The following is a 19,230-nucleotide window of genomic DNA, read 5'->3' on the forward strand; positions in this document are numbered from 1 at the left end:
CTATATTCAAGGCCAGTTCCAGTACAGGTCCTCAATTTTTAAAAAATCTTTTGTTTTTTAAAGTTTTGGATTTTGGAATTGTGGATAAGGGTTTATAAAGCTGTGTTGTATCTGTGGGAAAGATTTCACAAATGCCTCCTATAGTAGGGGTACAGACCTTTGAAGAATTACCAAGGAACTAATTTCTGAATTTTAAAACTTACCAGTATTTTAAACTATATTTCTATTAGATAATAAGCTCTTTGGTAGCACCAAGTGAATCTTATACATTTCTTACACTGCATCCCAGAGAGCAGAGCGTAGAAACAGCTTACCTTACTATTCATTATCCCTCTGATTACATATGCAAATTTGAAAAACAGATCTCAACTAAGTTTCAAAAACAATTTTCCCCCTCATCTATTTCATATTCCTTACAACAAAAAGATCAGCAAATAGTTTCTGAATGTAAGAGTGAAATTCAACCTCTTTTTAAGCACATGGTAAAAGCAATGTCAATCTTACAAGAAAACACAATATATGAAACAAATTACAGATGAGACTGTTCTGGTTGAAGCAGGTTCCAGTTGAAGTGTGTAGGGGGTGGGGGTACAAAGGCAACATCTACACAGTGCCCTCTGCAGAGCCTTTGACAAATTTCAGGGTCCAGGGAATGGAATTTGGGAAGTACTGCTCTGGGAGGATTCAACTACCCTTTTGCCTTTCTTTATCTGTAAATTATTACTCATAATAAGAAACAATGGAAGCAATATGGAAAAGAGAAAAATCACCAGTGTCCTATCTTCCCAACAAGTTACCATCATTTAACGTCTTCGCCTCACCTCTTCCAGGGGCACATGTGATATAGCGGTAGCATCCTCACATTAGCATCTTCCTTTGCTCCTCACACAGCCTTCCAGTTCAGCTCACGGAAACTCCACTTTTCCAGTGGGTCTAAAGATCTAGACACCTGTCCACCTGACTCATTCCCCATCTGGGGCACTGGTAAATGCCCCAAATACCTTTCCTGTCACTATCTGCCACCTTGTCTACTCTGAAGAATGATCCTATAGAAGACAAAGTCAGATCATGTCTATCTTTGCTCAAAAACACCTAGTGACCTTCAAGGGAGCCAAAGTTCTTACAGCACCTCTCCATCTTTTCCTAACATTCACCCAGAGCCCATCTCACCACAGCCGCGTTCCTGAAACATACCAATCTTCCTGCTGCATCAGGATCTTTGCACTTTCTATTCCTTCTGTCTGGGACACCTCTCCCAGACAGCCTCTTATCCTCATTCTTCTCTTGCTTTTGAACTCTGCTGAAAAGTCACCAAATTAGGACAGCATTCTGTGATCACCCTATATAAAACGGTAACTCTACCCTCTGCTTTTCCTCTTATACTTTGTTGTGCTTCATGATAATTATCACCACCTAATACAATGTGGTTGTCAATGTATTTGTATACACAATTCCCATCTTTACGCTTCAATTCGTTAACTCTATTGGTCTGTTATGCACTATATCCCTGGTACCTAGAACATAGGACATATTTCAGGTCCTCAATACGTACCTAATAAACATAAATCTTAGACATTTATTATGTATCCCCAGTTAAAGTTCCAATGATTTGCATGATTTCATCAAAGGGACACACCATTCACTATGTTCTTTCCCATTTTTCTACTCTGGCATTTAGGTTGTTTGCTTTCTCTTTTTCTCTAAATAAAAATGCTTCACTAGACACACATCCAGTTTATTGATGAATGGATTGTGAATGGATGCCAAGATGCCGTCTATCAACAACAGAAACCGAACATATCTGGATCCTCAGATCACCACTACAGAAATCACTTCCTCAGCCTGAGTCTGGCCTGAGTTACTTAACGTACTCAGAACCTGACTCACATCTTTTCCATTCACTTCCAATCCTATTGTTAGCGACAGTCATAATTCAGACCCTCTCATGGTTCCACAGCCTCACTTATCCATCTCATTTTTAACTTCATTTTTAAAGGACCAAAGCCACACACCAAGGTTACAAGGCACTCCTTGGACCTGTTCCCAACTCTTTACCTTTAATATTTGCAGCTGCGTACCTCCCCCACCCCGACTTGGCCCTTTGAACTGTGCAGGGGACTTCTGGTTCTCAGGATTCTGAAGCTCTGTCAAGTACAGGAATTACTGGGAGACATCCTCAAATCTATCAAGGACTAGCTGTACTCTAAGATAGAAATGAAACATCTTCCTGTATATGTTTTCCACTTAAAAATGTTTATGAACATTGTTATGATTTTAAAAATACAAATTTATTTAAAAGTTATGTTAGAGCTTTTGTTCATTACACAGTTAATTATTGTATTTTTTTTAATGCTGGGAACCTAAACTAAAGAATGCTGGGAGACACTCACTGTTCAAAGTGCAGCTCAATGTATCAGGTACCTTGGCGCTAGTGTAGTCACAGGTGACTCAATGGAGGCGTGCTATCTGGGAGCTAACATCCTCATCTCATGAACAGTACAGAGAACCCTGCCCTTGGAATTCTACCTGAAAGGTCATGATGTAAAAAAATTCATTTCTGTTAAATCATAACTCTGAATCCTGAGCACTGAGAGCCTGGTAAACCAGAATGTATTCAGGCAAGTTGCTTATCATCTCTGAGTTTCTTCACCTGTAAAAAGGAGTTAGTAATATCACTAGTAAGCACTGCACATACTGAGAGCAGTGACAGACAGAGTCTTGCAGAATAAAGATGGAACTTGGGTTCTTGCCCTTGTGCAGCAGGCAATGAAACCACTGAGCTAAATCCCCAGCCCTATTGTTATTTATTTTGATTATTGCTTGTCCTTATATTGGATCAATTGCCAAATCCTTCTTCACCCCCACCATCATAATTTAGGCCCTGATTAATTCATTCCTCTAGCATCTGATTCTTCTTACAAAAGGTTATCAGATTACAATTTCTAAACATTCGTATGTATAGCATGATACCTCCATTTCAAGGGGTTTCAATTTTTTTCTTGGTACTGGGGATTCAAGGCAAGGCCTTCACATTGAGCGACATCCCCAGCCCATTTTTAATTTTGAGACAAGGTCTCACTAAATCACTAAATTGCCCAGGCTGGGGGCCCGCTTGGATCCTCCTGTATCAGCTTCCCACAGGGCAGGGATTATGAGCATTCACCACTATGTCTAGCTGGTTTTCAGCATTTTAAAAAGTTCCAACTTCTCAACTTTGTTTGGAACTCCAAATGTGACCACATCCATCTTCCTAGTCTTAGAGCAAAAACTGCATCTTAATTAAATAATGTATTTTCCACTAATAGCTAAGATGTTTTCTTTTCCCCTCCCAGCAGTGTTGCTCAACTCATTTCCTTCGCTGCAACATCATACTATCCCCACCTACCCCAATCAATTGACTTCCAGATCTGACTTAGTGATCTGACTTGAGTAGTGGCCTACTCAAAAAGTCCTTCTAAATCATCATAAAGGAAGACAACCCATCTCCAACACAACTTGCAGGACACTAGAGCACTGCGCATGCCGTGCAGTCAATTACAAGGTAAATTTTAGGTCCTCGAGGCATAGGGATCTTGTGCTTTGCACAAAGCAAGTTCTCCATAATACACGTGCCTGAGAATTCTGTAAACAGAAAGCCAATCTAGAAACACATTCACTGTGCCCATGCAGCAGACATTGCGAAGAAAGCTTCAGCCTGAAGGGGTTCTGCCACTCACAGGTCACTTACCGGTGCTGGGTCTAGTGAGTCCCTGCTCAGACTCACTGGAAGGGCGAAAGAGTTTCAAGTGGGGTTTTAAACCATGGATTAAATTCTGATGACTTCTATAATGATTAACATAACCTGGAGAAAATTGAGAGTTCTTCTTTTTACAAAGAAATATATATAGTAAGTTTTCTTAACTGCAAATCGTAATCATTTTGGAAATTAGCAAGGTTAAAAGTACAGTCATAAATTCCTGTAAAATACAAAATTGCAAGGCTGTCAGGAAGATTTGCAAAGAATAGTGAATTTATAAGATCTGATGTTTGAGGATATAAGCTTGACATACTTCTGGATGGGAAGAGAATGAACTTTCTTCTAAGAAAAATTTATAAAGTACATCTAAGTACTTTTCTTCTGCCTTACTAGCTTTGCATGTTTTAGAAACCTGCAGTCATTCTGCCACCATCAAAAGTAAGAATAGTGGTTGATATGACTACTTTGTGTGAATAAAACAATGCATCTGTTTAAAAATTAGTCAAGCAAGCCAAGAGGTGGCAGGGTACTGAATGGGATGATGCAGCAACCTTTCCGCCTTGTTCATTTGACACATACAGAAAGACTGATATTGAAACAGGCACGCTGTGGCTGGCTGGAGAGGGACACAGGGTATCTAGAAGGTCCCTGCCAAAGAGGTGACTCACTGGAGCTGCTTTCCAGGCTGCTGAGGCTGTCCATACTGTGCAGGTGGTGCCAGTGGAGCTGCCGGTAGAGGTTAAGTTTGGACAACTTTCGTGGCTTTCCTAAGCCTTTCAGTTTTGAGTCTGTATCATCAGGACTCTTCGGGCTGGGAATATTTTTATTAGATTCATGTTTATTTTTGAGGCTTAAGGATTCCATAGACTCTGTGACTGCAGCCTGAAAAAAATAATTAAAAAAAAACACTACTTAAGATATTCTTCAATTAGCTCCTTTAATTCAAGTAGAAAAGGGTGCAGTTTGCCAATGGTGGAGCCCGCAGCAGACATTCAGGAAGGTCTGAGGTCAGGCACAGTGTGGTGATGGATTCCTAGGAGCTGGTTAAACACTACCATAGCACTGATGTTCCTCCTTCAGGAGGCCAAATTCTTGAAATTTCATTCCAATTACCCTTTCATCTCAAATACAATTAAGATACTGTCGAGCTACCAAACTACTTTTGTGGATAAACATTAAAATTCTTTTGTTAATCATTCTCCCTCTTATCTATTCACTAACTTACTATTTTCCCCCCAAAAAATCCAGCACTAAATAAGATGCAGTCCATCAAAAACTTTAATAAGTGCAGTGACATTTTGGTAGCCAAAGAGTTGAAATTATAAAAAAAATGGATACAGACATATAAATATTTTAGCATCTCTTGATTTGACAGGTACTTTAAGATGTTATTAACTTTCTGCTCAAATGGAATTCCCTCTGAATGATCCCAGAGTGATCTGTTCTGTTCTTGTGTGTCTTTAATTAGGGAAATTCTAAAAAATCTTGCCTAGGATGTGCTCTACCACTGAGCTACATCCCTTTCCCCAGCAGCTATTTTAATACAACTTTCCATTGTCTTTTAACCTAAATTTTGATTGTCACACATTTTTATGAACTTTGTTTCCAAGTAGGAAATAAATCTTTAATTTAAATGGAAAATCAAGAAGCTGAGTCTGAGACAACAAACTCTATTGAATCTGCTCTCTCTTCTTATGAGAAGAAACTGAGACTGGGAGATGCTAAGTCACATGCTAGCTAGGTGGTGAGGCTGGTATAAAAAAGTCTATCTGAGGTTTAATTCAATCTTCTGTCCCCTTGAGGGAGATGCCACCTGTTAATCATTCAGTCATGCTATTAACACAAACTTAGGAAAATCATGTTCATTGTATGCAGTCCCATAAAAGCAGAACTGACTTACCGTGAGAGAACCCAGAGATGGTCCTGAAATGACCCGCTTCACACTTCCCACATCTGTGAGTCTGTGTTCATTGTCATCCCACCTTCCATAGGCCAGGTCAATCCCACCCACAAAGGCCACTGATTGATCGATGATGACAAGTTTCTCATGATGAGCCCATAAATAAACACTGGACGACACATGATCTGGGTGCCTCATCACCTTGAGAAGGAAGAAAACCCACATATATGTAATATGCTTTTCAGATGTCCTTCATGTCCCAATAAAATAGGTCTGCTTGGTCCTTGAAAAGCATTTTTTACAATTCAAATACCAAACTTTGCTACATGTACACCAAAGAAAATCCTCCAAACTTCAGATTTTATTCTTAGTATCAAAGTTAGCAGAAGATAACTCCTATCTACTTTTTCAGCCCCCGGATCAAATACCATATTTTGGAACAGCTGCCATAAATGCTAAAGCTTGAAATCTGGCTACACATTAGATAAAAACTCAACTTGATGGCTAGTTGCTTTCCTTTCCCACCTAAAAGATTATGTTTTATTTGGTATTTTAAAAATAACTCTAAAAATATTTAACCAACATCCATATATAGAAAAAAATTTAATGAATTATATTGATGCTTTGGCAGCCTCTGAGTTGGAACACCTGGTTATACATATATAGCTATTTTAACCACTCTTTTTTTTCAAAGCTATTTAGAGAAATTAATCTGTGTTTCCTTGAAACAGAATTTCCTAAGGCTCCCAATCTGAGTAAAAAGAGTCCAAAAACTCTAACAAATATATTTTTTATTGTGATAAAATACATGTAACATAAAACTTCGCACCATAATCATTTTTAAGTGTATAATTTGGTGGTATCAGGGTAATGAGTTGGTCTTTCTTTTTCTTCAATTTTTGGAAAAATTTTGGAAGAATTGGTGTTTTGATTTTCTTTAAAATTTCAATAGAATTCATTAGTGAAACCATTGGATCTAATGCTTTTCTCTTTTGGGAGATTTCTGATTACTGATCAATCTCCTTACTGCTTACAGATCTATTTAGATTTTATTTTTCTTCATAGTTTAGTTCCGGTAAGTTTTGTGTTTCTAAGATTTTGTCCATTTCATCTAGGTTATCCAATTTATACAACTCTTTATAGTAATCTTTCAAAATCCTCTGTATTTCTGGAAGATGGGTAGTAATGTCCCCACTTTCATTTCTGACTTAGTAATTTGAGTATTTTTCTCCTATTTTCTTGTGCATTTAGCTAAAGATTTGTCAGTTTTGTTGATCTCAAAGAACAAACTTTTGGTTTAGTTGCTTTTCTGTATTATTTTATGTTCTCTATCTTATTTATCTCTGCTCTTTATTTCCTTCCTCATATTAGCTTCAGGTTTAGCTTGTTCTTCTTTTTCTAGTTCTCTAAGTTATAAAGTATTTGTTTTTGAGATTTTTCTTCTGCTTTTATTAAGGCATTCATAACTATAAATCCCCCTATATACTGTTTTTGCTGCATCTCATAACGATATGTTGTTTTACTTTCATTTGTTTCTCAGGGTAAATTCTGTGATTTCCTACTTGTTCAATAGCATGTTTTCAATTTCTACACATTGTATGAATTTTCTAGTTTTCCTTCTGTTATTAATTCTACGTTCATGCTGATATGGTTAGGAAAATGATTGTATAATATCTGCCAATTAAAATCCATTAAGACCACTCATAGTCTAACAGATGATCTCTCCTGGAAAATATCCTGAGTCCCAAAGTATTCTATTTCCCATGTGAGAAGAATGTTCGTACTGTTGCTGTTGGGAAGGGAGTTCTGCCTATGTCCATTAGATCTAGCTGGTTACTGGTTTTATGTCCTCCAGTTCCTTACTTATCTTCTTTCTGGTTGTTCTATCCATTACAAAGTCAGGTATTGATGCCTCCAACTATTATTGTAGAATTGTCTTTCTCTCCCTCCAGTTCCCTTTTTCTTCATATATTTTATTTAGTCTCTTATTTAAAAATGATTATAAACTTTGTGTCTTCTTGTGGTATTGAAATTTTATTAATATATAATGTCTTTAGTCTCTTGTAACTTTTTTTATATTTAAAAGCCCATTTTGTCTGTTTTTAGTTTAGCACCTTTGGCTCTCTTTTGGTTACTCTTTGCATATCCTTTTCAATCTTTCTCTTTCAAACTATTTGTGTCTTTGTATCTAGAATGAGTCTCTTGCACATACCACATGCTGGATTGTGTTTTTTTTTTTAAATCCATTCTGGTAATCTTTGTCTCTTGATTGGGCAGTACGATTCATTTACATTTCAAAATATTTGTTGATAAAATGGGGCTTCTGTCATTTAGCTCTTAGATTTCTATATGTATTATGACTTTTCTGCCCCTCATTCCTTGCACTAGTGTCTACTTTGTGTTTGGTTGATTTTTTTGTAGTGAAATGTTTAAATTCCAATTTCATTTCTTTTTGTGAATATTCCATAGTTATTTCTTTATGGTGTGCTTCTTTATGGTGGTAAATGGAATGGTTACATTTAACATCCTAATTTAGGAATTTGAATTTGAATTTATACTGAGTTAATCCAACAGCATACAGAAACTGCCTCTTTAGCAGCTCTGCCCTTGTAGCTTTCAGTTGTTGATGTCACAATATCACATCTTCAGTCAGTACTGGATAGCAATCTGGTGAATGAACAATGTTTAGAAATAATTCAACTCAATTCATTCTCTGGGAGAAATTTTCAATCAAATTAAATACATAATTATATATTTAAGCCTGCTGGAGATTTATTAATTCATTAAGTTATGATATATCTCAATGAAGGGGTGATATTTCTCGTTTTGTTTTTTTTGGTACCGGGGATCGAACTCGGGACCTTGTGCTTGTGAGGCAGGTGCCGGAACCACTGAGCTAAATCCCCGGCCTGAGGTAAGGTGATATTTCTTGACAGGCTTCAGGGTTTTGGTGAAATTTCGAAGACCTTTTTCAGATTGTCTCCAATGTTTTTGCTCTTCATTTTTGAGATAGAGGCTTGCTAAGTTGCCTAGGCTGGGCTGAAACTTGAAGTCCTCCTGCTTTCACCTCACAGAGTGCTGAAATTACAGGTCTGCACTGCCACATCCAGCTATTTTATCAGTATTTTACACTGGGTACTAGCCATCCTCCCCCCAAAAATCCATAAAAAGCATTTTGAATCCTGCAGGAGATCTCTTTACTGCTTTGATCAGGGGATTTCATAGGCACATCATATTTAAGTGGTTCCAACATAATCTTAATGAGAAGTCTGCAACTTGACAGGGCTCTTGAATATTAAAACAACTATAAAGAGCATGTTCTTGGCTAAACTATCACTTTCAATTGGGGCCAGAAAAACACAAAAATGATATATGCTGGCCCCCATCAATGTAAGGAGTGCAAGAAAATATAATACCAGCCTGGGGTTTTAGCTTAGTGGTTCTAGTACCTGCCTTGCAAGCACAAGGACCCGAGTTCAATCTCTGGTCCAAAAAAAAAAAAAAAAATAAGAAAGAAAATATAATATTTTGTTTTATTTTTGAGGGCTCAGTGCTGTTTAATTAAAATACACATTAGGCCTTGCAAGTGCAAGGATCTGAGTTCAATCCCTGGTTTAAAAAAAAAAAAAAAAAAATATATATATATATATATATATATATATATATATATATATATGAAGTCTATAGATTTTGACTGCCCAAAGCAACATCTGAAAGACTCCTGCAAAATAATAAAGAAACACTGGTCACCAGGATGAACGTGGATACCTTGATGTTAGGGTGCAGCCGCACTAAAGTCCGCTTGCTATATTCACTGTTGATTCCCAGGGCGAGCTCCACCTCTTTGTAGAGCATTATGAAGATCTGCACCCCTTGTTGCTATCATAAGAGAAAACATATGGAGAGATGAGTTTCTGGAGGGTTATGGTTTCCCTTTCCTCCTCCTTTCTCTGCGTTGTGCTTTCTGTCCTCTACACACAGGTAAAATAAGACATTGAATAAAGAGGCAATACAAAGAGGTGACAGATGACTGTATTAAAACAAATATACAATATATAAACAAAACAAATACAAAAAAAGAAAAATTTATCTCCCTTCCATTCTTCAGTCAACTTATATCAAGAGAAGGTCATCAGTATTTGGTTACACAGATCTAGAATGCTGAAATGGTAACCTTCACTACTGAAAGTGTCCAGCTGTCTCACAATTCTTAACATTTCAAAACACTTGTCATTGAGGAAGTTTTCACCTGGATCATGTGACATCGCTAGGGTTTTTCGTTTATTTACTGATAGTATACCTCAGTTAGCTGGAGCAACAGTGATGAGAACTTTGATGCAATATCTTATGCTAAATATTTTGTAAATATCTCAGGGGCACTTTTCACAGAATTTTTCTTCATTGAAAAAAATTATTTAAGTGGAAAAAACATTTCTTAATTTTTAAAGATGAATCCAGGTTCATCTTTTTAACTCAAAATTAGATGACTAATATCTATTCCCTGGTGAAAGGACTTCTTTAGAAGTAAGCTTCTCTAACATTCAGAATCTGAGTTTTAGTGAGAACTTAGTATAAAATGGAAACACCAATTAACAATGATCCAGCTTTAGACCTAGGATCTAAAAGAAAATAGACAAGGCTGTTTTGACCCACTGAACTGTATCAAAGTAAGTGAAAAATGTTTGGTAAATGCTAACGTGCTACAAAATATTATTACTAATATTAGTCACCAAAAAGATGTCCAACAACTAGTAGTACAGAAAAGCTCTAGAATTTTCTATTCTAGTTCTGATTGGTAACAGGTTTTTGGCCTAAATGAAGTTGCCTCCCACCTGAACTCTCCTCTCCTCCCTATATACTCATATGGACTGCTCCAGTATGTAGTGCAGGATTCATTTTCCCCAGGGATGCCAATCTTATCTACTTCTACTTCATGTCTCACTTTTTCACTTTTTGTTTTGTATTTTCAGTAGTGCTCCATAGTTTGCGCTATTTAAGTTTGCATTCTCTTTGCCCAGTAGCTCTGAAAGCATTTGGAAACATATTGCACACATACCAGATTATCTATCCAAATTATCTCTAAGCATTTAATATCCTAATGATTAAAATCAAGAATTTTTTCCATAATACTGTCTAGAGTATTAGAGATGCAGCTATATCTAACAAACTATAATAATAAAGATAATGTAGTTACAGTTTAAATTAATAATCTGGCGAGTCATGTGGAACATGCCAAATCAGCCCGCGCCTCGGCAGCAATCCATTGGACATCCCACCCCCCACCCCGCTCCTCTGGCCTCTTCTCTGTACAGCCACCTGGTTCCACACTACCAAGATGCAGAGGACACTGGACCACCAGACCACTGTACTGGGTAAGTTGGAGTCATCTTCACCTCCCATCAGGACCAGGACTATCTTCAGGGGAAGGGCAGCTGGAACCTGCAATACAACTCTGCAGAGTTCAACCCTACAGGAGGAAAGGGAGCTCAACTTGGGGCTTGCAGCCAGAAATCTACCTGAATCTCACGGGTCTGCGACTAGCTTGCTGAGACTCATTGACATATCTGCACACTGCTACCCACGCTGTCTATTGTGACAGCAGAGACATACCCTGAAAGAGGCCCTTCATCTACAGTGTTATTTTTATTCCCAAAATTAGTATTATTAGTATTTTTTTCTCTTTTTTCTTTTGCTCCTCTTATCTTTAATTTTTTTCCTACTCTTTGCAAATATTTGTTTTTCTCTTCTTTTTTCTTTTCTTTTCTTCTTTCTTTTCTCTTTCCTTTCTCTCCCTCTTGTTCTCCCACAGTGTTCATCTTCCCTTTTTGTCCCTGTTTTGGTTCTCATTCGGTGTTCTTTATTTTCCTATTATTCTCTTTTTCCTTCTCAACTGTGTCCTCTGACCACATTGCTAACCTTCCCCTATCCTTCTTCCCATCTGTCCCTCCCTCCCCAACCCCTTCTAACTCCCTATCCCAAAGGGTAAAGTTGTTATATTGAAGAGTTTATTCAGTATATGTTGGGTTGGTCCTCAATGTTGATTTAATTCACACAGCTAAAGGTGATAGATTAATAACTACCACAAAATGTCATTTTTGAAGATGTACTTGATGCAATGGTGTTGCTGATTGTATCACTTGGGCTAAGGTGTTGTTATTGATCTAGTCAATCAACCTTCCTAGTATAAGGAAAATGAAATAGCTTTAGAGTCATTAGAGACTCAAAACTTAAAGACCAGCTATATCTGGAAGACACCTCTGAGAAGCAATCATTCCATAAGGGTTCTAATTACAAGCAACAAAAATACCTACAATAAGCAATTTTAAACTATCAACCCAGGAATTAAACCAAGGACAGTACCAAAAACAAAAATGAGAAGACATTTAAGCAAGGCACAAACTCGAACTTCCACCTCACCAAGGATAAATCCTGGGATGGAAAAGCCCCATAACCAACCACCTGGATACCCTGAACTAATAGCACAGGAAGTAACAAAACAGATGAATGAGGCTCTAGAAAAATTCAAAGCAGAAATAATCTCCCAGATATCTACAGAGATGGTGAGCAGAGTAAAAGACATGATTAGAGGATCTAGAACAGAAACAGATAAAAAACAGATGAGCTCAGAAACATGCTGGAAGCCATGAATACCCAGCATAAGAAAGAAATGGAAACCATGATTGCCCAACATAAGAAAGAAATGGAATCCATGAAACAGATTCAAACAGATATTCAGGAGATCAAAAACTCCACTGAAAGTATCCACAGCAGATTAAGGGCATCTGAAGATATAATATCAGATATAGAAGACAGGATCGTGGTTACAGACCATGAAAATAGAGATTTCTTAAAAATAGTAAGGAAACATGAGAAATCTATCCAACAACTGCTAGACGATGCAAAGAAGAATAACATAAGACCGATAGGAGTCCATGAAAAAACAGGAGAAAGCACATTTGACATAAAAAAACAGTTCACAGAAGTAATAGTGGAAAACTTCCCAGACAGAGGTAGAGAATTGGACATACAGATAAGTGAGGCATACAGAACTCCAACTAGCCATGATCAAAAAAATCTACATCTAGACATATAATAGTCAAGATCCCAGAAACCCAACAGAAAAAAAAATCCTACAGGCAGTTAGAGCAAAGAAACAAATCACCTACAAAGGAAAGCCCATCAGAATCATGGCAGACTTCTCAACACAAACCCTCAAATCAAGGACAGCCTGGAGTGAAGTATTTCCAGCCCTAAAAGAAAATAACTTCCAACCTAGACTGATGTATCCTGCAAAATTATCTCTCAAAATTGATGGGGAAATTAGATACTTTCATGACAAAGAACACCTGAGAAATTTCATGAACATCAAACCAGTGCTACAAGCAATTCTAAACAATAGCCTAGAAAAAAGCAATGAAGGTCACAACTCCATGAGGCCCAAGAGAGGGAAGCCACCAGGCAAGGTAAGATACTAAAGAGAAAGGAGGAAAAAATAAGAAATGAAAGAACCAACAAAAGTAAAACATCCTGACAAGGATAAATCAATATCTATCAATTAAAACCCTCATTGTTAATGGCCTCAATTCACCAATCAAAAGAAATAGACTGACAGAATGGATTAAGAAGCAAAACCCAGCAATATGCTGTATACAAGAAACACACCTAACTCAAAAAGAAACTCAAAGACTGAAAGTAAAAGGATAGGAAACAGTTCTCCATGCCACAGGAACTCAGAAGAAAGCAGGGGTAGCAATCTTATTTGTAGACAAAGTAGATTTCAAACCAAAACTAATTAAGAGAGACAAAGAGGGTCACTACATCCTTGTGAAGGGAGCAATCCAAGAGGAACACATGACAATCCTAAATATTTATGCACCAAATACGAATGCCCCCAACTATACAAAACAAATATTAATAGACATGAAAAACCAAATGAACACTAATACAATTGTAGTGGGGGACTTCCATACCCCACTATCACAAATAGACAGATCATCTAGACAAAAAGTTAACAAGGAAATTCTAGAACTGAACCAAGCTACTGAACAAATGGACTTAATAGATGTTTACAGTGTTCTACCTCATAAAATCGGAATACACATTCTTTTTGGCTGCACACAGGTCATTCCCCAAAATAGACCACATGCTAGCTCATAGGACATGTCTAAGTAAATGTAAAAGAACTGAAGTTACCCCCTGTATATTATCAGACCATAGTGCAATAAAATTGGAGATTAATAACATAAGAAACCGCAAAAACCCAACAAACACATGGAAACTGACACCCTCTTGAACAACCAATGGGTCACAGAAGAAATTAAATAGTTTCTACAAGTAAATGAAAATGCCAGTACAACATACAGGAATCTATAGGACACAATGAAGGCAGTTCTATGTGGGAAATTCATAGCAGTGAATGCCCATATTAGGAAAACAGAGAAAACTCAGATAAATAACCTAATGCAGAATCTCAAGCTCCTAGAAAGAGAAGAGCATAATGAATTCAAAGCTGGTACAAGAGAGGAAATTATAAAGATCAGGGCAGAAATCAATGCAATGGAGACTAAGAGAACAATACAAAAAAATCAATGAATCAAAGAGTTGGTTTTATGAAAGAATAAATAAAATTGATAAACCTTTAGCCAACCTTATCAAAAAAAGGAAAGAAAAGGCACAAATACATGCAATTAAGAATGAAAAAGGTGAAGCCAAAACAGATCCAACAGAAATCCAGAGGATCATCAATACCTACTTCGAGAACCTCTACTCCAATAAAATGGAAAACACAGAAGAAATGGACAGATTCCTAGATACATATGAATTGTCAAAGTTAAATGAAGAAGATAAAGAAATTCTAAACACCCCAATTACAATGAATGAAATTGAAAATGTAATAAAATATTTACCAACAAAGAAAAGCCCAGGTCCGGATGGCTTCACTGCTGAATTTTACAAGACATTTAAAGAAGAACTATTGCCATTACTCCTTAAACTCATCAAGGAAATTGAAAGGGAAGCAATACTTCCAAATTCATTCCTGGAAGCAAGTGTTACTTTGATTCCAAAACCAGGGAAAGACCCAACCAAAAAAGAGAACTACAGGTCAATCTCCCTAATGAACATAGATGCAAAAATTCTCAACAAGATACTGGCAAACAGAATACAGAGGGTCATCAAGAAGATCATACACCCTGACCAAGTCGGATTTATCCCAGGGATGCAAGGATGGTTCAACATCCATAAATCAATAAATGTAATACACCATATTAACAGAGTCAAGGACAAAAACCATATGATCATCTCAATAGATGCAGAAAAAGCATTCAACAAAATCCAGCACCCATTCATCATAAAAACCCTACAGAAAATTGGAACAGAAAGTCTTTATCTTCACCTCATTAAGGCTATCTATGAAAAACCAACAGCCAACATCATACTAAATGGTCAAAAACTGAAAACTTTCACGCTAAAATCAGGAACAAGACAAGGATGCCCACTATCACCATTCCTGTTCAATATAGTTCTGGAAACATTAGCCACAGCAATTAGAAAAGAGAAAGAAATAAAAGGAATAAAGATAGGAAGAGAAGAAGTTAAACTGTCATTATTTGCTGATGATATGATACTTTACATAGAAGACCCAAAAAACTCCTCAAGAAGACTTCTAGACTTAATTGACAGATTCAGTAGAGTAGCAGAATATAAGGTAAACACTCAAAAAACAATAGCCTTCTTGTCCACAAATATCAGATTCACTGAGAAATTAGGGAAACAATTCCTTTTACAATAGCATCCCTCAAAAATGAAATATCTAGGAATCAATCTAACAAAGGAAGCAAAAGACCTCTACACTGAAAACTACAGTACTCTGAAAAAAGAGATCAAAGAGGATACAAGAAAATGGAAAGACATTCCTTGCTCCTGGGTAGGAAGAACCAATATAGTAAAAATGGCCATACTTCCAAAACTACTATATAGATTCAATGCAATGCCAATTGAAATTCCAACAATATACTTCACAGAACTAGAAAAAACAATCCAAAAATTCATTTGGAACCATAAGACACCTAGAATAGCTAAAGCAATTCTAAGCAACAAAGACATGGCTGGGGGTAACACAATCCCCAACTTGAAACTATACTACAAAGCTACTGTGATAAAATCAGCATGGTACTGGCAAAGGAACAGACCTGAGTATCAGTGGAATAGATTAGAAGATGCAGAAACAACTCCAGAAATGCTCAGCCACCTCATCTTTGACAAAGGAGCCAACCACCATCATTGGAGGAAAGTTAGCCTGTTTAATAAATGGTGTTGGAAAAACTGGATTTCAACTTGCCAAAGATTAAAACTAGACCCATACCTATCACCATGCACTAAACTAAGATTGAAGTGGATTAAAGATTTAAATATTAAGACAGAAACACTAAACTTGCCGGAAGATAAGTTAGGTAGAACTCTTGAAGACATTGGCATAGGAAAAGACTTGATGAACAAAACCTCAGCAGCACAGGAACTAGCACAAAGAATCAACAACTGGGATCTCATCTTATTAAAAATCTTCTGCACTGCAAAAGAAACCACCAACAGAACTGACAGACAACCTACAATACGGGAAAAAAATTTTAGCAGCTGTACCTCAGACAAAGGACTACTATCTAGAATATATAAAGAACTGAAAAAAATCAGACCCCCCAAATTCAAAGACCCAGTTCAAAAATGGGCATCTGAAATGAACAGACATTTCTCAAAGAAGTAAAAGCAGCAAACAAATATATGAAAAAATGTTCAACATCACTCGTCATTTGAGAAATGCAGATGCAAACAACATTGAGATTCCACCTCACCCCAGAAAGAATGGCTGTTATCAAGAAATCAACCAATAACAAATGCTGGTGGGGTTGTGAGGAGAAAGGAACCCTTCTCCATTGTTGGTGGGAGTGCAGACTGGTGCAACCACTGTGGAAGTCAGTATGGAGATATCTCAAAGAACTAGGACTAGAGGTCCCATTTGACCCAGCTATTCCTCTGCTGAGTATCTTCACAAAAGAATTAAAAGAATCATACCATAGTGATATATGTGCACCCATGTTCATAGCGGCACAGTTTGTAATAGCTAAAGCTTGGAAGCAGCTCAAGTGCCCATCCACTGGAAACTGGATAAAGAAAATGTGGTTTTTTAATAAAATGGAGTACTACTCAGCCATAAAGAATGAAAAACTAGAGTCATTTATAGCTAAATGGATGCATATTGAGGCCATCCTCTTAAGTGAAATAAATAGGACACACATGTGTAAATACTGAATAGTTTCTCTAGTGTGAGAAACTGATAGTGTAAACAAGGGTTAAAATGATTAAAATGAATAATTGATAATTTGAAGTAGGAAAAACGGTCCAAAGAGGAAGGAGTGAAGGGAGGGGAAGGGGAAAGAAAAAGAGGGAAAGGAAAAACTATGAGAAAAGAAAAAAAAATGGAAATGAAATCTATGTAAATAGGGAAGGGCGGAGGGGGTGAAGGGCACACAGGTAATGGGGAAAAAAATAAGAACCAAGATATATCATGTACAGGTACAAACACCCAATGATAAATGTAAACGAACTGTATAACTAAAATGTACCAGTAAAAGAACTAAATAAATAAATAAAAATAAATTAATAATCCATGGCAATTAGACATTATTCATGGAAATTTGAATCAAAACCTTAAGAAGTCTTACAATTGGGTTGAACTCATACATAAGAACTGATGTTTTTGCAATGCTATGCAATGTGAAATATAACAGGAGCTAACATTTTTAGGTAGTGAATTACAGGTTATAAAATCTTGGAACAAATATACAGTTCCCCAATATTGTTCTGTCTAAAGTAAGAAACATGTTTTGGCCCTGGAATCCACATCACTTTAAAATACTCATCTCCTGGGCCAGGGATGTAGCTCAGTAGTATGGTGCCTGCCTGGCAAGTGCAAGGTCCTGAGTTGAATTCCTGGTACAAAAAAAAAGACTATGAATTATAAAATATTCATATCCTATCTCCTGATGTTAGTAATGTCTGAAAGTGTATACATTTTTGAGGGGCACTAGATTTACATTCCAGTGTACATTAGGGAGATTTGAGTACTACAAGTCTCACTCTTGTTCTGAAAAGAAAAATAGAATCAAAAGGAAGATAAATGAAATTCTACTTTTCCAGTTAACAGCTGGGCTTTGGAACTCATTTATTGCCTATTATAATTATACAACTGTTATAATTCAGTATGTAAGAATAACTGAATAAAAAAGGAGGTGGAAGTACAAATTAGAAATGTACAGATTTATGTCTGATGGTCTGGCCAGTGAGTGCTCTAGAATGAACTACTCATAGGGGACTCTAAAGAAAAACCTGAAGATTATCTTATTTTTCTCCTTTAATGTGCAGATCTGTTTTGCTATTTGAGTATTTTAAGATTCAGACCTGAATAATAGCTACTCTCCCCATAGTCTCCCATTATAAAACACAATACAAATCTTAAGCCCAAATTTCAGCCTAAATTATAGAACATTACACTTGACATCTTTCATCATGGTTCATTTGTTTTGAATGAATGAAATTCTGCTTCTTAGGCTTAAGACATTATTACTCACAAAGGGCAGTAGTTGAAAATTAGGAACTTGGCCTGAATCCTGCAGTTTTCCATTTACCTGCATAACTAATGGACTTCTGAAGTTATAGAGATGCTAGCACTAACAGATTACATTACTACTCTCCATTGATTAATACCTGACATTTTTTCTACACTGTCTTTTCTCATTTAAATATTAACTCTAAAGGAAATAAGGTAGAGACTGTTAATTCTTTTTCATCTTAAATACAAACGACCAATAAGGAAATAAATATTAAAAAGTCATTTTAATGTGTTTTACAATTATTTATTTACACCTATAGCTAAAACAAAGTTAACTAATGATAAAATTTCTGTGAAAATAAAGAAATAATTTCCTTTTCTTTTGGTCACAGTATTACAAAACTACCATAAACTCTGGAAAGGGTAAAGAAAAATTATTCCTTGCAAGCAAAGACATTTGCTTTGTTGTAATAGTGCATTTTATTTCTTTTTAAGTAGGAAATATTTGTGTAAATCAATGACAAATTTAATCCAAAAGGGGCTGATATTAATTTTGTAATTTAAAAAGTATATTTTTAAAACATCCCATATTCTACTAATGCCTTTAGGTGACCCTAGAGGAAAGGACATTTTGCTTGGTGAAGATGAAGGAACATGTTCATATGGGAAATAGGAAGATAGAAGTTCTGGAGGTGACTCTGCAATGCCATATTTTCCATCTCTGCTGAACCAACCAATCCAAAGATTCCAGAGAATAAACTTCATGAATCATGAATTTCAGAAGTGGAAACTTCTGTCTTCTAATTAGTTTCTCACCAAGTAGATCAGACACAACATGGTAAACAGTAGGAATTTGTAGGACCTTTAGTTACATGTTCAAAATATATGTGAAGACAATGACAAGTTTTAGAAAATTATAATGGAAATCAAGGAGACTTTGTTTCTTATTCAGCTTGTTTTTTGATTATTCAATGAGGTATGGTCTAAATA

At 36.4% G+C, this 19,230-nt stretch overlaps 1 protein-coding gene across 5 annotated transcripts in view; it reads right to left on the reverse strand.

Annotated features, from left to right (window-relative positions):
* Pld1 (phospholipase D1) overlaps nt 1-19,230 on the reverse strand; it is a 220,092-nt gene that overhangs the window by 74,523 nt on the left and 126,339 nt on the right. For 3 of the 5 annotated variants that reach the window (XM_004834598.4, XM_021254185.2, XM_013071586.3), the window contains 4 exons: nt 9,405-9,515; nt 5,637-5,837; nt 4,405-4,618; nt 3,728-3,841 (listed from right to left, as the gene is read on the reverse strand). In XM_004834598.4, the coding sequence (XP_004834655.1) occupies nt 3,728-3,841; nt 4,405-4,618; nt 5,637-5,837; nt 9,405-9,515 (640 nt within the window). The remainder of the gene's footprint in view (nt 1-3,727; nt 3,842-4,404; nt 4,619-5,636; nt 5,838-9,404; nt 9,516-19,230) is intronic. The other 2 variants (XM_013071597.3, XM_004834597.4) reach the window with 1 other exon arrangement.

Source organism: Heterocephalus glaber, unplaced genomic scaffold (assembly GCF_053883595.1).
Source record: "Heterocephalus glaber isolate CG9 unplaced genomic scaffold, H.glaber_assembly_v1.0 deba00001504, whole genome shotgun sequence".
Classification (NCBI taxonomy): domain Eukaryota; kingdom Metazoa; phylum Chordata; class Mammalia; order Rodentia; family Bathyergidae; genus Heterocephalus; species Heterocephalus glaber.